We start from the raw sequence: 18,963 nt of genomic DNA on the forward strand, positions 1-18,963 counted from the left end.
CCTCCTGAATCAAAAGGAGGTTTCTTAGAGATGTTGCAAAATAAACTTTTATTGGCAAAAATATTATTGCCCTTATCAAGAGAACAATGGATCTTACAATTTCTACTGACTTACCCAGAGAGAGTGCTAGATCTATGCTGAGGCTTCCTTCACATATCCATTTTCCCTAGAGGTCACGATGCCCACCTTTTGCTCAGGTCACTTTATTTTTAGTTACTTGTTCTTAAGAAATCAAAAATCAGTAGAAGAGTATAAAATGCAAAAAGGATTAACATATGCCAAGGAAAAAAGCTATGAAAAGAAAAATAAACTAACTCTGGCTAGCTACCTCCATGTGCTTGTCTGCAAGGGACATTTTACAAACATAGATCCCGACCCTGAAAGCATTCTGCCTGCAGGACTCCCATATTGGAGAGCAAATTTTCTTTCTCCCTAGTATTAATACAGTTTTACTTACATTGTATATGTCTGCAGTGGAATCTAATTTAAAAATTAAAGTAGCTTCTTTTCTGTCTCCTGAAAAGGTCTTTAAGTCCCCAGTTTGGAAATGCTCCTGAGAATGTTCATTACTGTTTGGAAGGCAGAAGGGGATGCAACCTTTTCTCTTAGTGCTTCTCTCATTGGGATTGTGAGGCACAGCATAATCTTAAAGCTATGATTGATTTTTTTCATATGAAGTTAAATGTTCATAGTATACATTTTGCAAAGGATTTTTGTGTTTTGCCTTGACAAAACGGCTGTTTGATCATAGGTCAGAAACTACAAGAGGCTTACCCCTATTACCGTGCTGGATTATGCGCTAGAGTCTTTAGATAACCTCCGTCCTGGTGACTGCATTGTCTGTTTCAATAAGAACGATATTTATTCTGTGAGTCGGCAGATTGAAGCCCGAGGACTAGAATGTGCTGTCATATATGGCAGTCTCCCACCTGGTAAGATACTAGCTTTATCTTGCTTTTAAAGAGAAGGCTCTGTTTATTGCTGCTACCATATGAAAAGTATTTAATAAAGAGACTTTACGTTTTTCAAGCTCTATATCTAGATATTGAATTAAGACAATACTGAGCACATTTTCTTGGTCTTGTTTTATAATCTTGGAGTTAGAGCTTTATCAGCTGTGTAATCTTAATTTTGTTCTTCCAACAATAACTTTTATTTTATTTTGATTTATTTAAAATGCCACCCATCCATTTTTCTGGGAACACTTGCAAAAATTAACATGTTTCTTCAATGATGTTTCTTCAACCTGTTATGCTTTTGTTCAGTGACATGTAAGAGCACGCAGTCTTTTTGTATAACCTCTTTTTGTGTGGAAAGTCCTGTTACATAAAGTCCTGTACTTGTGATTGATTCTGTTCTAGGGACAAAGCTTACCCAGGCAAAGAAATTCAATGACCCTGATGATCCGTGTAAAATTCTAGTTGCTACGGATGCAATTGGAATGGGGCTTAATTTGTAAGTACTCTGAATAGGTTAAGGCTTATTTTTCAATGAGACAAGTGTGCTGGTTTTCCTCAGTCTTTGACAGTTTGCTTAATGTGGATAAAAACCCTTTATGTACAGTACCCAGTATGTGTGTATATGTGTTCTCACTAGAATTAAGTGGTGGCTGAAAGTTGAGCTAAACTTTCTAGATACTGAAAATGATCACAACAGATAAACTGCTCATTTAGACTGCATCCTGGGTGGCACTGAGCATCTTCAGTTCAGTGGCATTTGAGAATGCTCAGCTCCACACAGGATCAGGTTCTTATTCTCTGATGTGAAAACTAGAGGTGTGCATTTCAGAAGTCTTAGTGGTCTTAGTCAGGTCCCAGATGTTGCCATTTTTTTTGTGATGTGGTCACCATTGGACTCTGCTGAGACTGCCAACCACTGAATCCGTGGATATCTAATTACTCTGGGGCTATGTCTTCACTACCCGCCGGATTGGCAGGTAGCGGTCGATCCAGCAGGGATTGATTTATCACGTCTAGTCTAGAGGTGCAAGCGGAGTCGACGGGAGAGCAGCAGCAGTCGACTCACCACGGTGAAGACACCACTTGGATCGATCTAAGTACGTCCACTTCGTAGATCGATTCCCCCCCCCCCCCCCAGCGTAGACCAGGGCTAAGTATTCCTCCTTAAACAGGACTGATAGGTGTTGGCCTAGTGGTGTGGGAAATTTGCACTGCTGCTGCCCGTGCTGCGTCTGTTCCATGGCTAAAGAAAGGCCTTCTGTTTCCAAGGCCTTCAGTCTGGCAACTTTGAACAGTAAATTCATATTAGAAGAACACCTACAGTCTGAAGACCACCTGCTTTGTGAAAAGAAGGGACCTTGATAGGAAAAAGGAACTCCTTCCTCTGCAGTAATTAGCTCTATGGCAATAACTTGCATGACTGAAGAGAAAATATGCAGTGTAGTTGTAGCTGTGTCAGTACCAGGATATTATAGTCACAAGGTGGGTGAGGTGGACCAATGCTGTCATCCACAGAAGTTGGTCCAATAAAAGATATTACCTCACCTATCTTTTCTCTGCAAGAGAAAGTAGTCAGTGATTTTTGTCTGTTTTTGTTTAAATGTTTCAGGAGTATAAAGAGAATCATTTTTAATTCTCTAATAAAGCCAAGTATCAATGAAAAGGGAGAGAAGGAAATGGATGCAATTACAACCTCTCAGGCTCTACAAATTTCAGGCAGAGCTGGAAGATTTAGCTCTATGTTCAAGGAAGGGGAAGTCACTACAATGCATCGTGATGACCTTGTATTGCTGAAAGAAATTTTGAATAGGTCTGTGCCTCCCATAGAGGTAAGAGTCTTAAATGTTCTGATCTCACCAAAATGTTCTGCAATTGCCTTGGTATATTGTGATCCAGTATTCTTCTTCACTGTACACCAGGGGTAGGCAACCTATGGCACGCGTGCTGAAGGTGGCACAAGAGCTGATTTTCAGTGGCACTCACACTGCCTGGGTCATGGCCACCGGTCCGGGGGGGCTCTGCATTTTAATTTAATTTTAAATGAAGCTTCTTAAACATTTCAAATCCTTATTTACTTTACATATAACAATAGTTTAGTTGTATATTATAGACTTAGAGAAAGAGACCGTCTAAAAACGTTAAAATTTATTACCAGCACGCGAAACCTTAAATTAGAATGACTAAATGAAGACTCGGCACACCACTTCTGAAAGGTTGCCGACCCCTGCTGCACACTGTTGAATCTGAGTAAGAAAATTGAATTGTACAGTGCCGTCATTCTGAATGCCTGGGGCATTTGCAGGTTCCAGAAAACTCTTGAAGTCTCTCACTCACGTACTGCAGCTGCTCTTCTAGGCTCTCTCTTCTTGAGCTTTGTTTTCATTTTCGTTCTTAAAAGTTCAGGATAGTGGTGCTCTGTGGTGGATTCCATGGGGTACAGTGAATTCTTGCATGCTATTCTGCTGGATTTTGCTTTTGAGATTACTTTTTTTGTTAAAAAGCAATTTTAAAAGGTTATGTTCATTTGTTCTTTTTCCCTAGACAGCTGGCCTGCATCCTACTGCTGAGCAGATAGAAATGTTTGCATATCATCTCCCTGATGCTACTCTGTCAAATCTAATGGTAAGAATTATTAAACCTATAGAAACATGAGCTTTCATTTTAAAAATCACATAAATGTTACCTTATAATTACTACTTCACTGCAATGCAATGTAATTAAAAAGCCAAGGTGCTGCTTTGTGGGGTTTTTATTAAGCAATTAGACTTTTCTGTCTACCAGTATAGTGACAACTGATGCATTCAGAATACTCATTGTGTAACCCTTTGTGTCACTACTGACCTGGAAGTCTCCAGGTAATCTTGTTCTGTTTTTAAGAGCATTTGTTGCTGCAGCCACTGCTGTTCACTTGTTTTGGTATTTTAAAAGTATATTTTTTGCTCTGAAGTTTGAGACATGCACTCAGATATTGAAGCAAAAATAATAGTTTTGGAAGCTGCTTCTTATGGAAACTTTTCAAAACTAAGCTAGTCATCTAGAATGATTGAATGTTTCTCTATTGATGATGTCCATACCGGTATGAACTAATGCTGTGGACACTTTAGATTTTTTTTTTTTTAATCTTAAATATGTTTCAAGCACAGATGGAGAGGAATTTGTCTTTATACTCTTTGATCTCAAGTCCTGCAACATTTTAGTTGATCTGATTTCTCACTACTTTTTCCTGTAATCTCAAAATCCTAAAGCCAACCTTATAATAATTTAATGGTTGAATTATCTACTAAGATAAAAAGAAATCTATCTTGTGTTATGATGGTGACACAAATTTACAACAGTTTAATGTAGAAATAACTGACTTTATGAGATCATACTATGTGCCTTATTATGTATGCTCTTATATTATATTATTACTATATTATACGTTTAAGAAGCAGTTGTTTTACTTTTTTTAAGTAGCGTCACAGACCCTCTGTACTGCTACTGAATCTGCATTACAGATGTAATTTTTAAAGGAAATTGTGCAGGGAGAGAACAAACACAACCTATACAAAAATGATTGGGTTTTTTTAAAGGTACCATTCAAATGTAATCAGACTTTGAAAGAGCTCATCAAATATTCAGTTGTTAGCATGGCAGTATAAAAGCTGACAACCATCATTTATGATAATCTTAACCTGAACTTCAACTATTAACAGTATTTTAATATTTTCTGAACAGGATATCTTTGTGAGCCTCTCACAAGTGGATGGGCTCTATTTTGTCTGCAATGTTGATGACTTTAAATTTCTAGCAGATATGATTCAGCACATTCCACTAAACTTAAGAGTAAGGTATGTGTTCTGCACAGCACCCATCAACAAAAAACAGCCTTTTGTCTGCACCTCTTTGCTAAAGGTACGTTCTTCAAATATACAGTTATTTTATAATTGACTAGATCAGTCTTAAGCAAATTGGCAGTTTCCAAGTGCATTTTAAAAAGCTCACATGGAAGTAGAAATACAAACTAGCTGGTGAATTTGTAAAGAATACAACCTCTATTAACCATTCAGACAAAGGTTTGTAAATGCATTAGCATTTCACTCTTGGAGCTCAGCTTCCACTTTAGGATGTAAATTAAAAATAAAAAAAAGGTTGTCTAAACTTTCCCTTTATTCACGTCACAAAATTCCCATAACTTGCCCAGTGGGAATTTCTGAACTAGCAGAGGTCAGGAATGATGTACATATTCAGAGTTGTATGGTATTAAGCTTTGCACAGCACCTTCTAGCAGTAGCTTGCCTACAACTAGCTGGTGCCATTATTAGTAACTCATTTTTTCTCAGCACCCAGTTTGTGAATAAAATAGAAGTACTTAAGCTCAACTAGATTAGTCATTGATTTTATGATTAAGACTTTAAAAAAAACCCAAATTTAGCCCAATAGTGAATTCACATAACTAAAAACTAAAGTATGTGACCATATATGATCTATTTCATAGTGTAGTCCTGCAAAGCCTGACTCGAGTAATCTTTAGTCATGTGAGTAGTCCACTGAAGGCGGTAGAAACTACTCATGTAAGTTGGGCGTTGCAGGATCAGGCCCTTGCTCAGTGACTTCCTGTTAATTTATATCAAATGCTGCCACATTTGTTTCACTTTGTTTGGACAAAACACTTTTTCAGAGTAAAAAACAAAAAAATTTTTGCTGCATATCAGTGAAATGAGAAATCTCCTATTTGTGTGAAAATACAGATCTATATTTTACAAATTGGCTAGTGATTTTACTTTTCCTCAAATTCCGAGTGCCTCATTTAAGCTATTACAAAGGGCCTGATCTTCAGAAAATGCTTAGCTCTCACCCTCTGAAAATCAGACCCCTGCCCAATGTCTGAAAATGGGCACCCAAAATCACTAATAACTTTTGAAAATTTAGGCATAACTTTTGTGATTGAGTTGTCTGTTGGCAAAACAGCTAAGATTCACAAGTGTCAGTGGTTAATTTCTATTTAAAAAAACAAAAAACCTTTTTTTTTTTTTTTTAAAGCTGAGAATAGTGTCTTTGTTACATCAGGGAATGAGTATCCAACATCACTTTCTCAGCCTAGAAAAAATAATCTGAAATAAGAGAAGCATTGTTAGGATTCAGCAAAATGAGCTGGCTGCTGATAGATCTAAGACAATGGGCAAAGCCCAGCTGACCATGCTAGGAGGAGATCATCAAGCCATAAAACTGCTCTCATTTTCTGGATAGCCCCATACTTTGCTTCTTAGCTGTGTGTATGACCCATAACAAATTGTTTTAATGAGGCACAGGAGGGGAGAGATGGCTCCTGGGTTGAACAGTTATGTAAAAAATGTGTGGTAGTTGACGAAAATTCTGAGCTGCATAAAGTAAAACGTTGTTTGAAATATGTGCAGACAAACTTTAGATCACTTATTAAAATACAGTAGCTGTGAAACCCTCGCACTTAGTTGTTCTGATACTTCTGTGCCTTATTCTCCAATAATTGATGTTTGTTTTTAACTCAATAAATAGATTGAGATCACAAAAGCAGTATTGCCTTGCTAGTGAAACTTCATTCGACATAGTGCTCTGTCATAGACAGTATGTTAGTTCTTCGAGGAGTTGCACCTGTTCATTCCACTTTGGGTGTGTGCACGCCCAGTGCACTAGTGTCAGATTTTTCCCTCAGCAGTACCTGTCAGGGCAGCTTATGTGCCCTTTTCTTCCTCACGCTCCTGTGCGATGATATAAAGGGCAGAGCTGCCCCAGCCCCCCTAAGTTCCGTCTTCCATCTGTGATGGCTGTTGAAGTGTGCTACCTTGTTACTGCAAGTGTTTCCTCTTTCTAAATGTTTTCAATTGTATATAGCTAGTATTTGTTAATAGTCTTAGCGTAGTGTTTTAGTAGTAGTTCTCTTTTTTTCCTTTTACTAGCATACTTAGTTTACGCTTCAGTTCCCACTGGTTCTGAATACAGATTGCTGGGGCATGTCTTGGTTCTCAGGCTTCAAAACTTGCCATGAATGCAAAAAGCCAAGGCTGATCAGTGACCTGCAGTTCCATGTGCTTCGGAGAAGCTCACATCAGGGGCAGGTGCCAAATCTGTAGGGACTTTAAGCGCAGAACTAAAACAGATGGGGAAATCAGACTAAAGCATCTTGTGGAGGCAGCCTTGTCCCCACCCTTGGAAACTTCCTGCTCGGAGTGAGCACTGAGCATCTTTAGTTCGGTTGGGAATGCTCTTCCTGTTGTGACAGTGTCAATGCTGATCTACGTCTCTGATACCAAAGAAACAACACTAGCAAATGTCATTGAGGAGATTGAGATCCCTAGCACTGACGTTCAGTAGTCAAGCTGCGAAGCAAGATAGAGCATGCTCAGTGCCGAGGTGCATATGGAGGCTCAGGCATGGTCATTGACACGGCACTGGTACCAGTGCCATTGAGACCAACATCTAGGGAACACCATCCTGTGGTGCCATTCTCTTTGGCTCAGCAGCAGCAAATGACTTTCCCTGATGCCATCAGCACCTGAGGCATATGCTGCGGCATGCAATCTGCTAAGTCTGTCAGTGCTGCATTACGTAAGCTGTCACTCTACTCCAAGGGGTTTTCATCCCTGGTGTCCAGCAGAAACTCCACATTGGTTGGTTGGTAGGGAGCCTTGGCAGGGGAGAAATGGGGCTCCAGTGCCATATCAGTGGCCATATGGAAACCTGTGGGGGTTTCTGCCAACTCCAGATCCTCTCCTTGCTCACCCTCCTCTACATCCTCCAGTAGATGTTGTGAAGCTTCATGTCAAGAACTGCAAGAAGTCTCTCCCAGTAATGAGCTCCCAAACATGAGCAATCTGCCTGAGTGAATCCCCCTTCAGAAAAAATTCTGGAAGCACCACCTCAGGCAGCCTTAGGTTCTTCCTCATCACCCCCAGATAAAGCAGCAATGGTCAGTGTTTCCTCATATCCTGCTGACAGTTACATCAGGACCTCGTAAAGAGGGTGGCTTTCACCACAGACATACAGGTGGAAGTAGAGCTCACATAGGTTGGTTGGTTGATATTTTGGGATCTGTGGGGTCTTCTCAAGTGGCATTTCTCATAAATGAGACTATTTTGGAGCCCACAAAAATAGTGTGGCAAACACCATCTTCCCTGCCTCCCGCTGCTAAAAGGACTGAATGGAGGTATTGCGTCTCCTCGCACTGGGGTCGGTAGGAGTCTACCCCAAAATCAAGGATGCAAAGAAACTCTTCTTAGGAGAAAAGTTTAGAAATCTGGAGTTGCAGGCCAGCTGTAGAATAATCAGTGAGTATTGCTGGGGCACTGTTTTTCTCCCTCTGGGGCATATTTTTAAAATTTACAGACAAGTTGCCAGAGGAGGCCAGACAAGAGTTTTTTGCAATAGTGGACAAGGTAGCCAGGGCCTTGCTTCAGGTTGCATTGAATGCTTCAGATTCTGCTGCTAGAGCCATGGCATCAGCCATAACAATGCATTAAATGTTCATAGATCCAGTCATCAGGTCTTCCTGAGGAGGGACCAACACTCTCTTTTCGCAGCAAGGAGATGACAAGTTTCACAGCCTTAACGACTGTAGGGCTATGCTGAAGCCTTTGGGTATTTACACTCCTTTCCCAAAAAAGCAGCAGTTTCACCCGCAGCAGTCCTACCATGATACTTCCTTTATGCCTTATCAGGACCAGACTAGGAGAAAAGGGAAAAGTTACAGCTGGAGACCACCACCACCTCTTCTTTTCTCATCCACTGCGAGCTTGTCCAGACAGCTTGGGAACACCAAACAGTCAGTTTGACAATCTTGGGAAGCACAGCATACGAGAAGTTTTGCTATATTTTCAAACTCCGTTTATTTTTCCAACAGGCTACCCCACTTCCTAAGTGCTTGGACCTATATCACTACAGACTAGTGGGTCTTAACAAGATGGAATTGGGATCCATCCTTCAGTTTATTTCTACCCCTTGTTCCCAGCCCCATTCTCCATCCCTTTTCAGGGACCTCTCTCAAGAGGAAGCTCTCCTTTGGGAGGTACAATCTCTCCTCCTGTCAGGAGTCATAGAGGAAGTTCCTCCTTTACACAGAGGAAAGGGATTTTATTCATGCTACTTTCAGATTCCAAAGGAAAAAGGAGGCCCCAGGCCCATACTAGACCTGTGAGAGCTGATGAAGTACATAAGGAAAATCAATTTTCACACAGTCACTTTGGCTTCCATTATCCCGTCTGGATCTTGGCGACTGGTACGCTGCCCTCGACTTAAAGGGTGTATTTCAATGTGTTACTATGTCAAAGCCCCAGGAGATTCCTCAGATTTATGGTCAACCAATCCACTATCAGCTTTCAGTCCCTGCCATTTGTCTGACTGTGGCCCCACCTGTCTTTACAAAGCATGGCCTGGCAATGGTGGCTGCATTCCAGAGGAAATCAGGAGTATAAATGTTTCCATATCTGGATGACTAACAGGTGAGAGGCTGATCCAAGAGAGAGGTGGTGCTGATAAATGAGGAAAAGTGAATCCTTTGGCCTGTTCAGAGAATAGAATTTATAGGTGTAGTCCTGGATTCTTCAGAAGCCAGGGTGTTTCTCTCACAAAGCAGATTCCAGACAATGTTTGGCATTTTGTTAGATCTGAAAGCCCATTCTGCCATGACAGTATGGAACTGTCTCTCACTTCTGGGGCACATGGCCTCTTGTATTTACATAGTTTGGCATGCTATAGGCTTCATCTCAGGAAGGTGCAGGGCTGACTGAGCTTGGTGTACTTCCCAATTTGTCATCCAATGGACATGTTAGTTTGAGTGTTCAAAGAAGTCAGCCTCTTAGGACTGATGGATGGTCCAACCAATGTATGTGTGGGAGTTCCTTTTGTCCCCTTCAACCTACTTTGACTCTGGTTACAGATGCTTCTGCCTTAGGTTGGGGAGTCCACCTGAGAATTCTGCAGACACAAGGTATCTGATCTGTCCAGGATTTAGCTCTCCACATAAATGTAAGATAGTTGAGAGCTATTCATCTAGCTTGTCACGCTATTCTCCCCACATCAAGGGAAGGATTTTGCTAGTTCTTACGGACAACACAGCAGCAATGTTCTACATGAACAGACACATAGGGACCAACTGGACACTTCTGTGCCAAGAGGCAATACTGTTTTGGGAGTTTTGTATTGCTAGCTTGATCCGCATCAAACTCTCCGACCTTCAAGGTGTCCAGAACAGTCTGGCAGATCAGCTGAGCAGTTCTTTCACCAGTCACCATGAGTGGTCTCTTTGTCTGAAGGTTCTCCACATAAAGTTATTTGCAATCTGGTACAACAGGAGGTGTCATCAGTTTTGTTCAAAAACAGGTCACAGTCCAGGGTTTCTGACAGATGCTTTCCTGTTGCCTTGGAAAGACCACCTCAGGTATGCTTACCCTCTGGTTCCACTCTTTCCCAGAGTGATGTTAAAAAATCAGATAGGATCATGCTCACGTGACCCTTGTTGCACCGGCGTGGTCTCTAGCATTGCTTTTCCACTCTACTGTCCCTGCCAACAAGGAATCCATTGACATAAAAAACAGATCCAGATTTGATTTCACAGGACCATGGTCTCCTTCATCCCAAACCTGAGGCTCTTCATCTCACAGCTTGGAGTTTAACCTGCAGATTGAATTGGTTGAGAGTCACCCAAAGTGGAGTGGATAAGTGCAATCACTTGAATTAAAAACTAACCTGGAGTTCTTTGAAATGTGTTACACATGTTCATTCTATGACTCACCCTACTTCCCTTCTATATCAGAGTCTGTCCAGTAAGAAGGAAATGGGAGGGTTTGGGGGGCAGCTCTACCCTTTTGCCATCACTCAGCACCACAAGACAGCAGAGGGTGCATGTGCCACCCCAACTGGTACCACCCAGGGAAAAATCTCTGACGCTAGTGCACATGTAACGCCGACAGACCACGGTCATTGGCAGGCGGGATCGAACCCGGGATCCCTGGAGCTTAGTTCATGAGCCTCTACCGCATGAGCTAAAAGCCAGCTGGCTATTAGCTAAGGCTGTAGAGCAGACTCATTTAACTCTTTCTCTTTAAGTGGTCTCGGTGCCACTAGATGGGACAGAACATCACACCCAGAAGGTGTGTGGGTTACACACACACACAAACACACACACAAACACACACACAAACACACACAAACAAATTTCAGTGGACATGTACAACATATCTCAAAGAACAACAGCTACAGAGCAGGTTGGTAACTTTTTTTTTTGTATTTGCCAGTATTATGATTTTCCATTATTATACTACATCATCTTTACAATATAAAAACACATATGTCAACACAAATAAAGAAGATATAGTTTAAAAAAAAGTTGTTGTACTTGTAACTCATACTAGTACAGTCTATTTCTGAGGCTTTGGGATGGAAATTTGAAATGGTTTAATAAATTAATATGTTGTAAAAATACTCAGTTCTTGCTAACAGACTTATACAAGACCCTGTTGAATCTATTTATTTTCCAGTTTGCAAGGCAGTTTAGTAGAAATGAGCCTTTGACATTTGACTGGATATGCAGGCATACTAACTGGCCACTGGTCCCACCAAAGAACATCAAGGATCTTGTTCATCTTGAAGCTGTTCATGATGTTTTTGACCTCTATCTGTGGTTAAGGTATTGAAACTGAAACTTAAGCTTTATTTTGGTTTTCTCCTAGTATATTTGCAGCTCATGGACAAATGGAAGCTATGTTTTTATGTTGGTGCAAATTTAGCACTATATGGGAGAATGCCACATTGACAGTTAAACAGATCTCTGTACAACCTACCGATTGTTGCATCTGCTCAGGTTATACAGTTGTACTGTCAAGATCCTCTCTGATGAGGCAATGTATAATATGATACACAAAGAAGAGGCATATGGGTGGGAGTGGATTGGCGGTCACTTATATACCACAAAATAGTAAGACAGCAACTTGATCTCTACTTACTCCATTGACCTACAGCAGTTCTTATATTGGCAAATTTAAAACCTTTTTTTTCTTTCAGTTACCGATTTATGGACATGTTCCCAGATGCCAACCTCGTACGGGATATCCAGAAAGAACTAGACAACATTATACAAATTGGTGTGCGCAGCATTACAAGGCTTATCAGAGCTTCAGAAGCTACTTCTGTTTCTGGTGCTATAGCTGTACCAGATGACTTTCCTCTTCAGAGAACTGAAGTTAATGACAGGATGTTGAACTTGGAAGATCTTCCAGCAGCAAACCAAGAGCAATTCTCAAGTGCCACAAAGGTCCCAGGACAGAAGAGAATAAGGGGATCTAAAGCTTTGGGCTATAAACCTGCTGAAGTACAGTCGAATATGAAAAGTCACGGACAAGGATCTCTTGCTGCCAGACTAGTGCGTGAAGGACTCCTTACCCAAGAAATGCTGAAACAGCTGGAAAGAGAGTGGCAGGTTCACCACAATAACAATGGAAATTTCCCAACTGGAAAAAAAGATCATCAGAATGGTTCAACGGGGACAGGGAAAAAGAAGAAGTGAAATAATGATCTAATTCCATTTAATTTTTGTTCATAGAATAAATACTATTTTAATAACCTTTTCTGGCATCTCTGGATTACACTGGTGCTGTTGCATTTTTTCCCCTGGTGGTAGTTCTATGAAGCAAATATTCAGAGATGGAGTCTTGTAAGCAGAAAGGTTATTTTATTAATTCTGCTTTTGTTGACCTGTTACACATTTTCTCACAACCATGACATTCAGCATAAGAAATACTGTGTGTTCCTATATGAAAGTTTGAATCTAAAACATCCTTACAAAATACACACTTAAACTGTTTTTACCATAATGGTCAGGTATATTTCCTTAGTAATGAATTCGCTAATCATTCCACACCTTTGTATAGTACATAGTTCAACAGATAAGTGCTATAAATGGTAATGTACCACTTCATAGGAAATCAGATTAGAATCTCATGCCTTTCAACCTTTGCCTTCCCTGAAAATCTGAAGTAATCAGGTGGAAAGCATTTATCTGTTAATGTCCTAGATGTGGGCAATTTACAGTGTTTCTCTCTCTCAGAAATTCTGGAGGAAAGGTCATAGCTCTTTTAAGTTCTTTCTATCTGATGGCTTCTAGGGAAAAAATTGATACATTTAAAAAAAATTATTTTTACCCTGGGGGAAAGTTAGACATGATCTTATTCAGGGGGGAGGGATAGCTCAGTGGTTTGAGCATTGGCCTGCTAAACCCAGCGTTGTGAGTTCAATCCTTGAGGGGGCCACTTAAGGATCTGGGGCAAAAATTGGTCCTGCTAGTGAAGGCAGGGGGCTGGACTCAATGACCTTTTGAGGTCCCTTCCAGTTCTAGGAGATTGATATATCTCCAATTATCACCTTTATTACCTATTACCAAAGCCAAAAATGTTATACTGTAAAAATACGACATTGTGAATAGGTGGTTTTGTGGTGCTAGCTGTAAATTCCCCGAATTGCTTTCTTAATGCTGTGTCTTTACTTTGAGTACAATCAAAAGTCTGTATATTTTCCCTGACATTTTTTATATTCCCTTCATGAAAGGCGATGTCTATGCTTGGAGCCAGGGGCTCCCATTGAGTTAATGTGCTAAAAATAATAGTGTAGCCGTGGTAGCATGGGCAGCTGTGAGTTGCCCTCTGTGCAAACCTGCTGGGGTCCTGTGGGTACATATTCAGGGTCGATAGTCCCTGCTGCCACTGCTTGTGCTACCGTGTACAGTATAAAATACTGTAAATACAGCTACAGTTTTGGCATGCTAGCTCAGTGAGAGCTAATGCGAGTATGCCTACGTGAGCTGGGAATCATACTCCCAGCCCCCAGTGCAGAGGTAGCCAAAGTGGCTCTGTTCTTCTGTGTGTTATAATGTATTTTATTTCTTGTTTAATTTCAAGTTCATCCTTCATAATTCTTAATTGTTGGGGGAGGAAGTAAAATACGTTATTCCAGATTAACTAAAAATTGAGAGAGTGCAGTGCACTTAGACATCCATGACCTTTGTATATCCGACACGCCGTTACGAGAGGTTTACCCAGCTAGCTTAAAATTGGAAAATTGGCTGTTTAGTTTGACCTTTCTTCAGTTTGTTGTTATCTGGCTGTTTTGACAGTTTTTTTTTAAATGGAGTTAATCACTACATGATATTTCAAACAATTTGTAGAAGGGAAGGGAATGCTCTTGCCTGATTGCACATGCTCATCAGCATTCTAGCCCTGATAACTAAATTAGTTTGATTTGGATCATTTTAAGGTGACAGTCTTGATCTCTGGCCTTTCTTCAAAGACACCAACAAGTGTGTTTAGAGGCTGAAACGACTTTTGTCCAAAGAAGTGATTGTCAGCACTGGGGCATGTTGTAATGGCTGTGGGAAGGAAGCTACACTGCTTCTCCTGCTGTGTTTGTTTTGTGGAGAGGAGTTGTGGCACTTTCGGATGTTAGAGCTCTTCCCATCGATTTTTGCAAACTTGAAAGCAAGTTTGAACTTCCTTTTAACTGATTCTGACTTTCTAAAATGTCTGGATACAAACCTACACTGATTGGGTTAAAGGTTTCATTTGCACCCAGTTGTATCGTATTAAACTCTAGTTGATATTGAGTACAACAGAATCCACAAGCTCCTGTATGGAAACAAGCATTGTGTCAGCATGTAGCAGTTTGAAAGCACCTGTTTCTTTTACTAGCCACTTCCAGTGCATTATATGTACCAGCCCCAGGGTAAGTATTTGATTGGGCTTGTGAAATGTGTGTAATTGTTTCCCAAGTTCATGTAACTTTTATTTTATTTACAAAGCTAAACAGCTGTCTGACAGATTATGGCAAAGGCTTTCTCTGGACTCTTTTTTTTTTTTTTTTTTTAATTTAAAGGATGATCTCTCTGAGGCTTGAATTCAAAACGGTTAGAAATTGAGTGTTTGATGTGCAATGGTGAGGAGTAAAAACCACTGACCTTCATACAGACAGTTCTACACCCCCTGGTATGCTGTGGAGTTCTCTGACCCCTTGCAAATCTATGCTTTTTTAAGTTTTAGGCTACAGACTTCAGTCCAAATTTTAAACTTCAATTCAGAACAATATGTTGTATAATGCTAATGCTCCCCTCCCTGCTCTCAACCATCATGGGTATGTCACACACAAAATCCACATTCCTGCTATACTCCCTGCTTCCATTATGTTTTGATAACCAGTTTATCCTTTAATTGTTCACAAGGCTGCTTTTTAATGTATATTTTTAGCAAGGAAAGGCTTCATTTGGGTACTTGGCGGAGTAAACTGAAATCTTTGTTTGAGCAACAGCCCCTTTTAATGAGAAAACAGCTAGGTAACTCTACAGCATTCTTTCGGTATTTTGCTGAGATTAGCACTTCAGCTTAATTCACTGCTTGTTCCCATAGTGACTCCATAGTAACTGTTGTAAGAGCTCTGAAATTTATTCAGGCATTTCGAGGGCTGGTTTTCATAAAAGGAAGTTTTCTTTTCTTCTGAGCTAATGGCACTGTTGCCATTAGATCTAATTAACATTGCTGTCAAATTGGCCTCACATGGTATGATCAAAACTGATATTTCAGAGCTACACCAGGAACACATTTTTTAACAGGGGTCTAGTTTGCACAAAACAAGAACACTTCCAAATGGCCTGTGTCTAGTGTTTTTGTGCATGGAGCCTGTGCTGTGTGCTCCTACATTTTGAAAGTTCAACATGCTTTTCAGCCTACACTTTTAAATGAATAAAAGCTTGATTCCCTGATAAAATATAAATTGTAATTTACACAGTATTTACCTTCAGTTGGAAGAGCCACTTTAAGCAACTTTGTTTCTGAAGACACTGTTCCTAAGCCAACTTGACCTTCCAATTCTTACACTGTTTAAAGGAGATGGAGGTTGTGTAGAAGTTAGGGTAAGACAGGTTTTTTCCCCCCTCTCTTGCTGGACAGGGGCTTTCAGGTGTTTTCTTCAATCACTCAGACGATGTCTTAAGTACACATTTTATCTTATTATTTTGCAGCCTGGTGCTGCTAATGGTTATGTCTAAAGAGAACCTTAGACAAAACTGAGCTTTGTGCAGTTTGTCCTCAAAAATGCATATATCCAATATGGTAGTGAAAGTGAAATACATACTTATCTCCCACTTACTGAAATCTAAATGAGAGCTTTATAATTTGACATGAGGTGAAGCCAAGTGATGACTGTTCACTTCCCTGATACTGTTATCACTAAATTCCAGTGTGCAACTAAGATTGGACTCCTGAAGCTGAGAATGGAGCATTTGCTTTGGAGAGCGGTGCACCAGATAAACTAATAAAACTCACTGTCAGAAAATAATGTGCTGGAGGGGTGAGTGGGGCATAACATCAAAATAGTTTGAACAAGCTTAATTTATTAAACTATTAGAGTTGTCACACCTGGTAAAACCAAGTCAGGAGAAACTTAATATTGCCCCCAAATCCAAAAAGTCTTCAGAAAGGTCACTTTTTTCCATCAGAGTTTGCCTGTCCTGCGGCTACTGAAGAAATTTATTTTGCCCAGATTTGAACTCATTCGTACATGGTATTTTGTTGAGATGAAACTCAGGGAAGGGGGGAGGTGTTAATTTTTTAAAAAAAAGTTTTTGTACCTTTTTGTGTGTGTACCACATATGAAAAATAGCTGAGTTGTCAATCATTTGAGAAACTTCAAATGAGATTTATCTGAAACTTGTAGTGAGATTTAGGACACAGGAGCATTTGGAGAAAAGCACATCTGGGGAAGTATTCATTGGCAAATGAGAAACTGTAGTGATCCATTGGTCTCCAACAGAAGGTACTGATCCTGTAATTAGATCAATATGATTGGAGGCCTGGGTCCATGCAGAGTTGTGATTGTAGAGTTGGGGCTTCAGATTGTAAATTCTTCAGGGCAGGGCGTGTCTCTCTCTCTGTTCATGGGCAGTGTCTCACACCCTGACTGGGGAAACTGGTCATGACTGCAGTAGAAATAAATTAATAAGGAATAATTATAATGGTTACTGAATGACTGGGGGAGACCTAGGCTTTCATTTGTATAGAGCTTTCTTTGGTCTTAAATGTAAAATATATGCTAGTGAGACTGCATGTCCTCACCCCAGGTACTCGACAGCTACGCTCTTCCTCTCCAGTAGCCTGAGCTCCTACCTCAACTACCTATTCCTGGCATTTTACCACCTTTTCCCTATACTCTACCAGAGAGAGAGAGCGCACTGGAATCCACATTCTCCATGCTATGGCTTACATCAGCATTGCCACCAGGGGAAACTGGGTTAATACCTACCCTTAGTGTTTGTTTAAATTTTCCCATGCTTCCCTGGGGCAATGACATCCCACTGAAGGGAGAGTCTCATGGAAGGCATTTGAGTGCTGAGATGACACTGTGGGATGAACCCACTCCACCACATTTGAGGGAAGAGGAAGTAGCTATCCCCTATCCTAGGACCAGACCTCTAAAAAAGGTAATAATAGGAGATATACCAATCTCCTAGAACTGGAAGGGACCTTGAAAGGTCATCGAGACCAGCCCCCTGCCTTCACTAGCAGGACCAATATTTGCCCCAGATCCCTAAGTGGCCCCCTCAAGGATTGAACTCACAACCCTGGGTTTAGCAGGCCAATGCTCAAACCACTGAGCTATCCCTCTCCTTCCACCAGAAGCTTTGTCCCAAGGGGGTCTGCTCAGAGGCAGTAGGCTGTAGATGCTGCTGTACATCTCCAGTGAGAGAGACTTTCATCAGCTCCTCCCAGCAGAGAGTGTGAGCCTTTAGCAGTCTGAGTAAAGCCTGGTCTACACTAGGCGTTTAAACCGGTTTTAGGAGCGTAAAACCGATTTAATGCCACACGCGTCCACACTGAGAGGCCCTTTATATCGATATAAAGGGCTCTTTAAACCGGTTTCTGTACTCCTCCCTAACGAGAGGAGTAGCGCTAGTATCGGTATTACCATATCGGATTAGGTTTAGTGTGGCCGCAAATCGACAGTATTGGCCTCTGGGCGGTATCCCACAGTGCACCACTGACCGCTCTGGACAGCAATCTGAACTCGGATGCAGTGACCAGGTAGACAGGAAAAGCCCCGCGAACTTTTGAATATTTCCTGTTTGCCCAGCGTGGAGCTCCGATAGCACGGGTGGCGATGCAGTCCGAAATCAAAAAAATAAAATAAAAAAAGAGCTCCAGCATGGACCATGCGGATGTGATCGCAGTAAGGGCAGGCAAATCTGTTCTATCAGCGCCCCGTTACAGAAGACGAAATTCAAAATCATTTAAAAAAAATCTCCAGACAGACGCCATAGCAGGGACTCAGCGCACTGCTGCGTGACAAGCATAACGGAAAGCCAAAGAATCAAATGGATGCTCATGGACTGGAGGACTCAAGCTATCTCACAGTTCCTGCAGTATCTGAAAAGCATTTGCATTCTTGGCTGAGCTCCAAATGCTTCTAGGGTCAAAAACAGTGTCCGCGGTGGGTCAGGGCATAGCTCAGCAATTTACGCACCCCCTCACCCACCCCCAGAAGTGAAAGGGAAAACAATCCCTCTCTTGACTCTTTTACATGTCACCCTATCTTTACTGAATGCTGCAGATAGACGCGATGCTGCAGCACCCAACACCAACATCCTTGCTCCCCCCCCCCCCGCCATGGGTGGCTGATGGTACAATATGACTGATACCCATCGTCATCATCAGCCTATTGGCACATGGGGCAGTGCAAAAGGACTGGTAATCATGCCGACTAGCATCCATTAGGTCGATCAAGGGCGCCTGGCCCTAATTTTTCCTGGTAGATGGTGCAGTATGGCTGGCAACCGTCCTCATCATAGCAACAGGGGGCTGAACTCCATCAGCCCCCACCCTTCATGTGTAAAGAAAAGATTCAATTGCCCCTGGACTAGCAGCGCGATGCTGGGCTCCTCTCCTCCACACTTCTTAATGTCCTGTCTGGACTATCATAGCAGCTGGAGGCTGCCTTCCACTCATTTCTCACTAACAAG

The 18,963-nt window shown here is 41.3% G+C and overlaps 1 protein-coding gene across 4 annotated transcripts in view; it reads left to right on the forward strand.

The window, feature by feature from the left end:
* SUPV3L1 (Suv3 like RNA helicase) overlaps nucleotides 1–12,534 on the forward strand; it is a 37,523-nt gene extending 24,989 nt beyond the window's left edge. For all 4 annotated transcript variants that reach the window (XM_045024328.1, XM_045024324.1, XM_045024326.1 and 1 more), the window contains exons 9-15: nucleotides 752–932; nucleotides 1,362–1,455; nucleotides 2,569–2,788; nucleotides 3,501–3,581; nucleotides 4,677–4,853; nucleotides 11,450–11,598; nucleotides 11,973–12,534. In XM_045024328.1, coding sequence (XP_044880263.1) covers nucleotides 752–932; nucleotides 1,362–1,455; nucleotides 2,569–2,788; nucleotides 3,501–3,581; nucleotides 4,677–4,853; nucleotides 11,450–11,598; nucleotides 11,973–12,474 — 1,404 coding nt within the window. In that variant the 3' untranslated portion in view covers nucleotides 12,475–12,534. The remainder of the gene's footprint in view (nucleotides 1–751; nucleotides 933–1,361; nucleotides 1,456–2,568; nucleotides 2,789–3,500; nucleotides 3,582–4,676; nucleotides 4,854–11,449; nucleotides 11,599–11,972) is intronic.
* The last annotated feature ends 6,429 nt before the right edge of the window (nucleotides 12,535–18,963 follow it).

Source organism: Mauremys mutica, chromosome 7, assembly GCF_020497125.1.
Source record: "Mauremys mutica isolate MM-2020 ecotype Southern chromosome 7, ASM2049712v1, whole genome shotgun sequence".
NCBI classification, from domain to species: Eukaryota; Metazoa; Chordata; order Testudines; family Geoemydidae; genus Mauremys; species Mauremys mutica.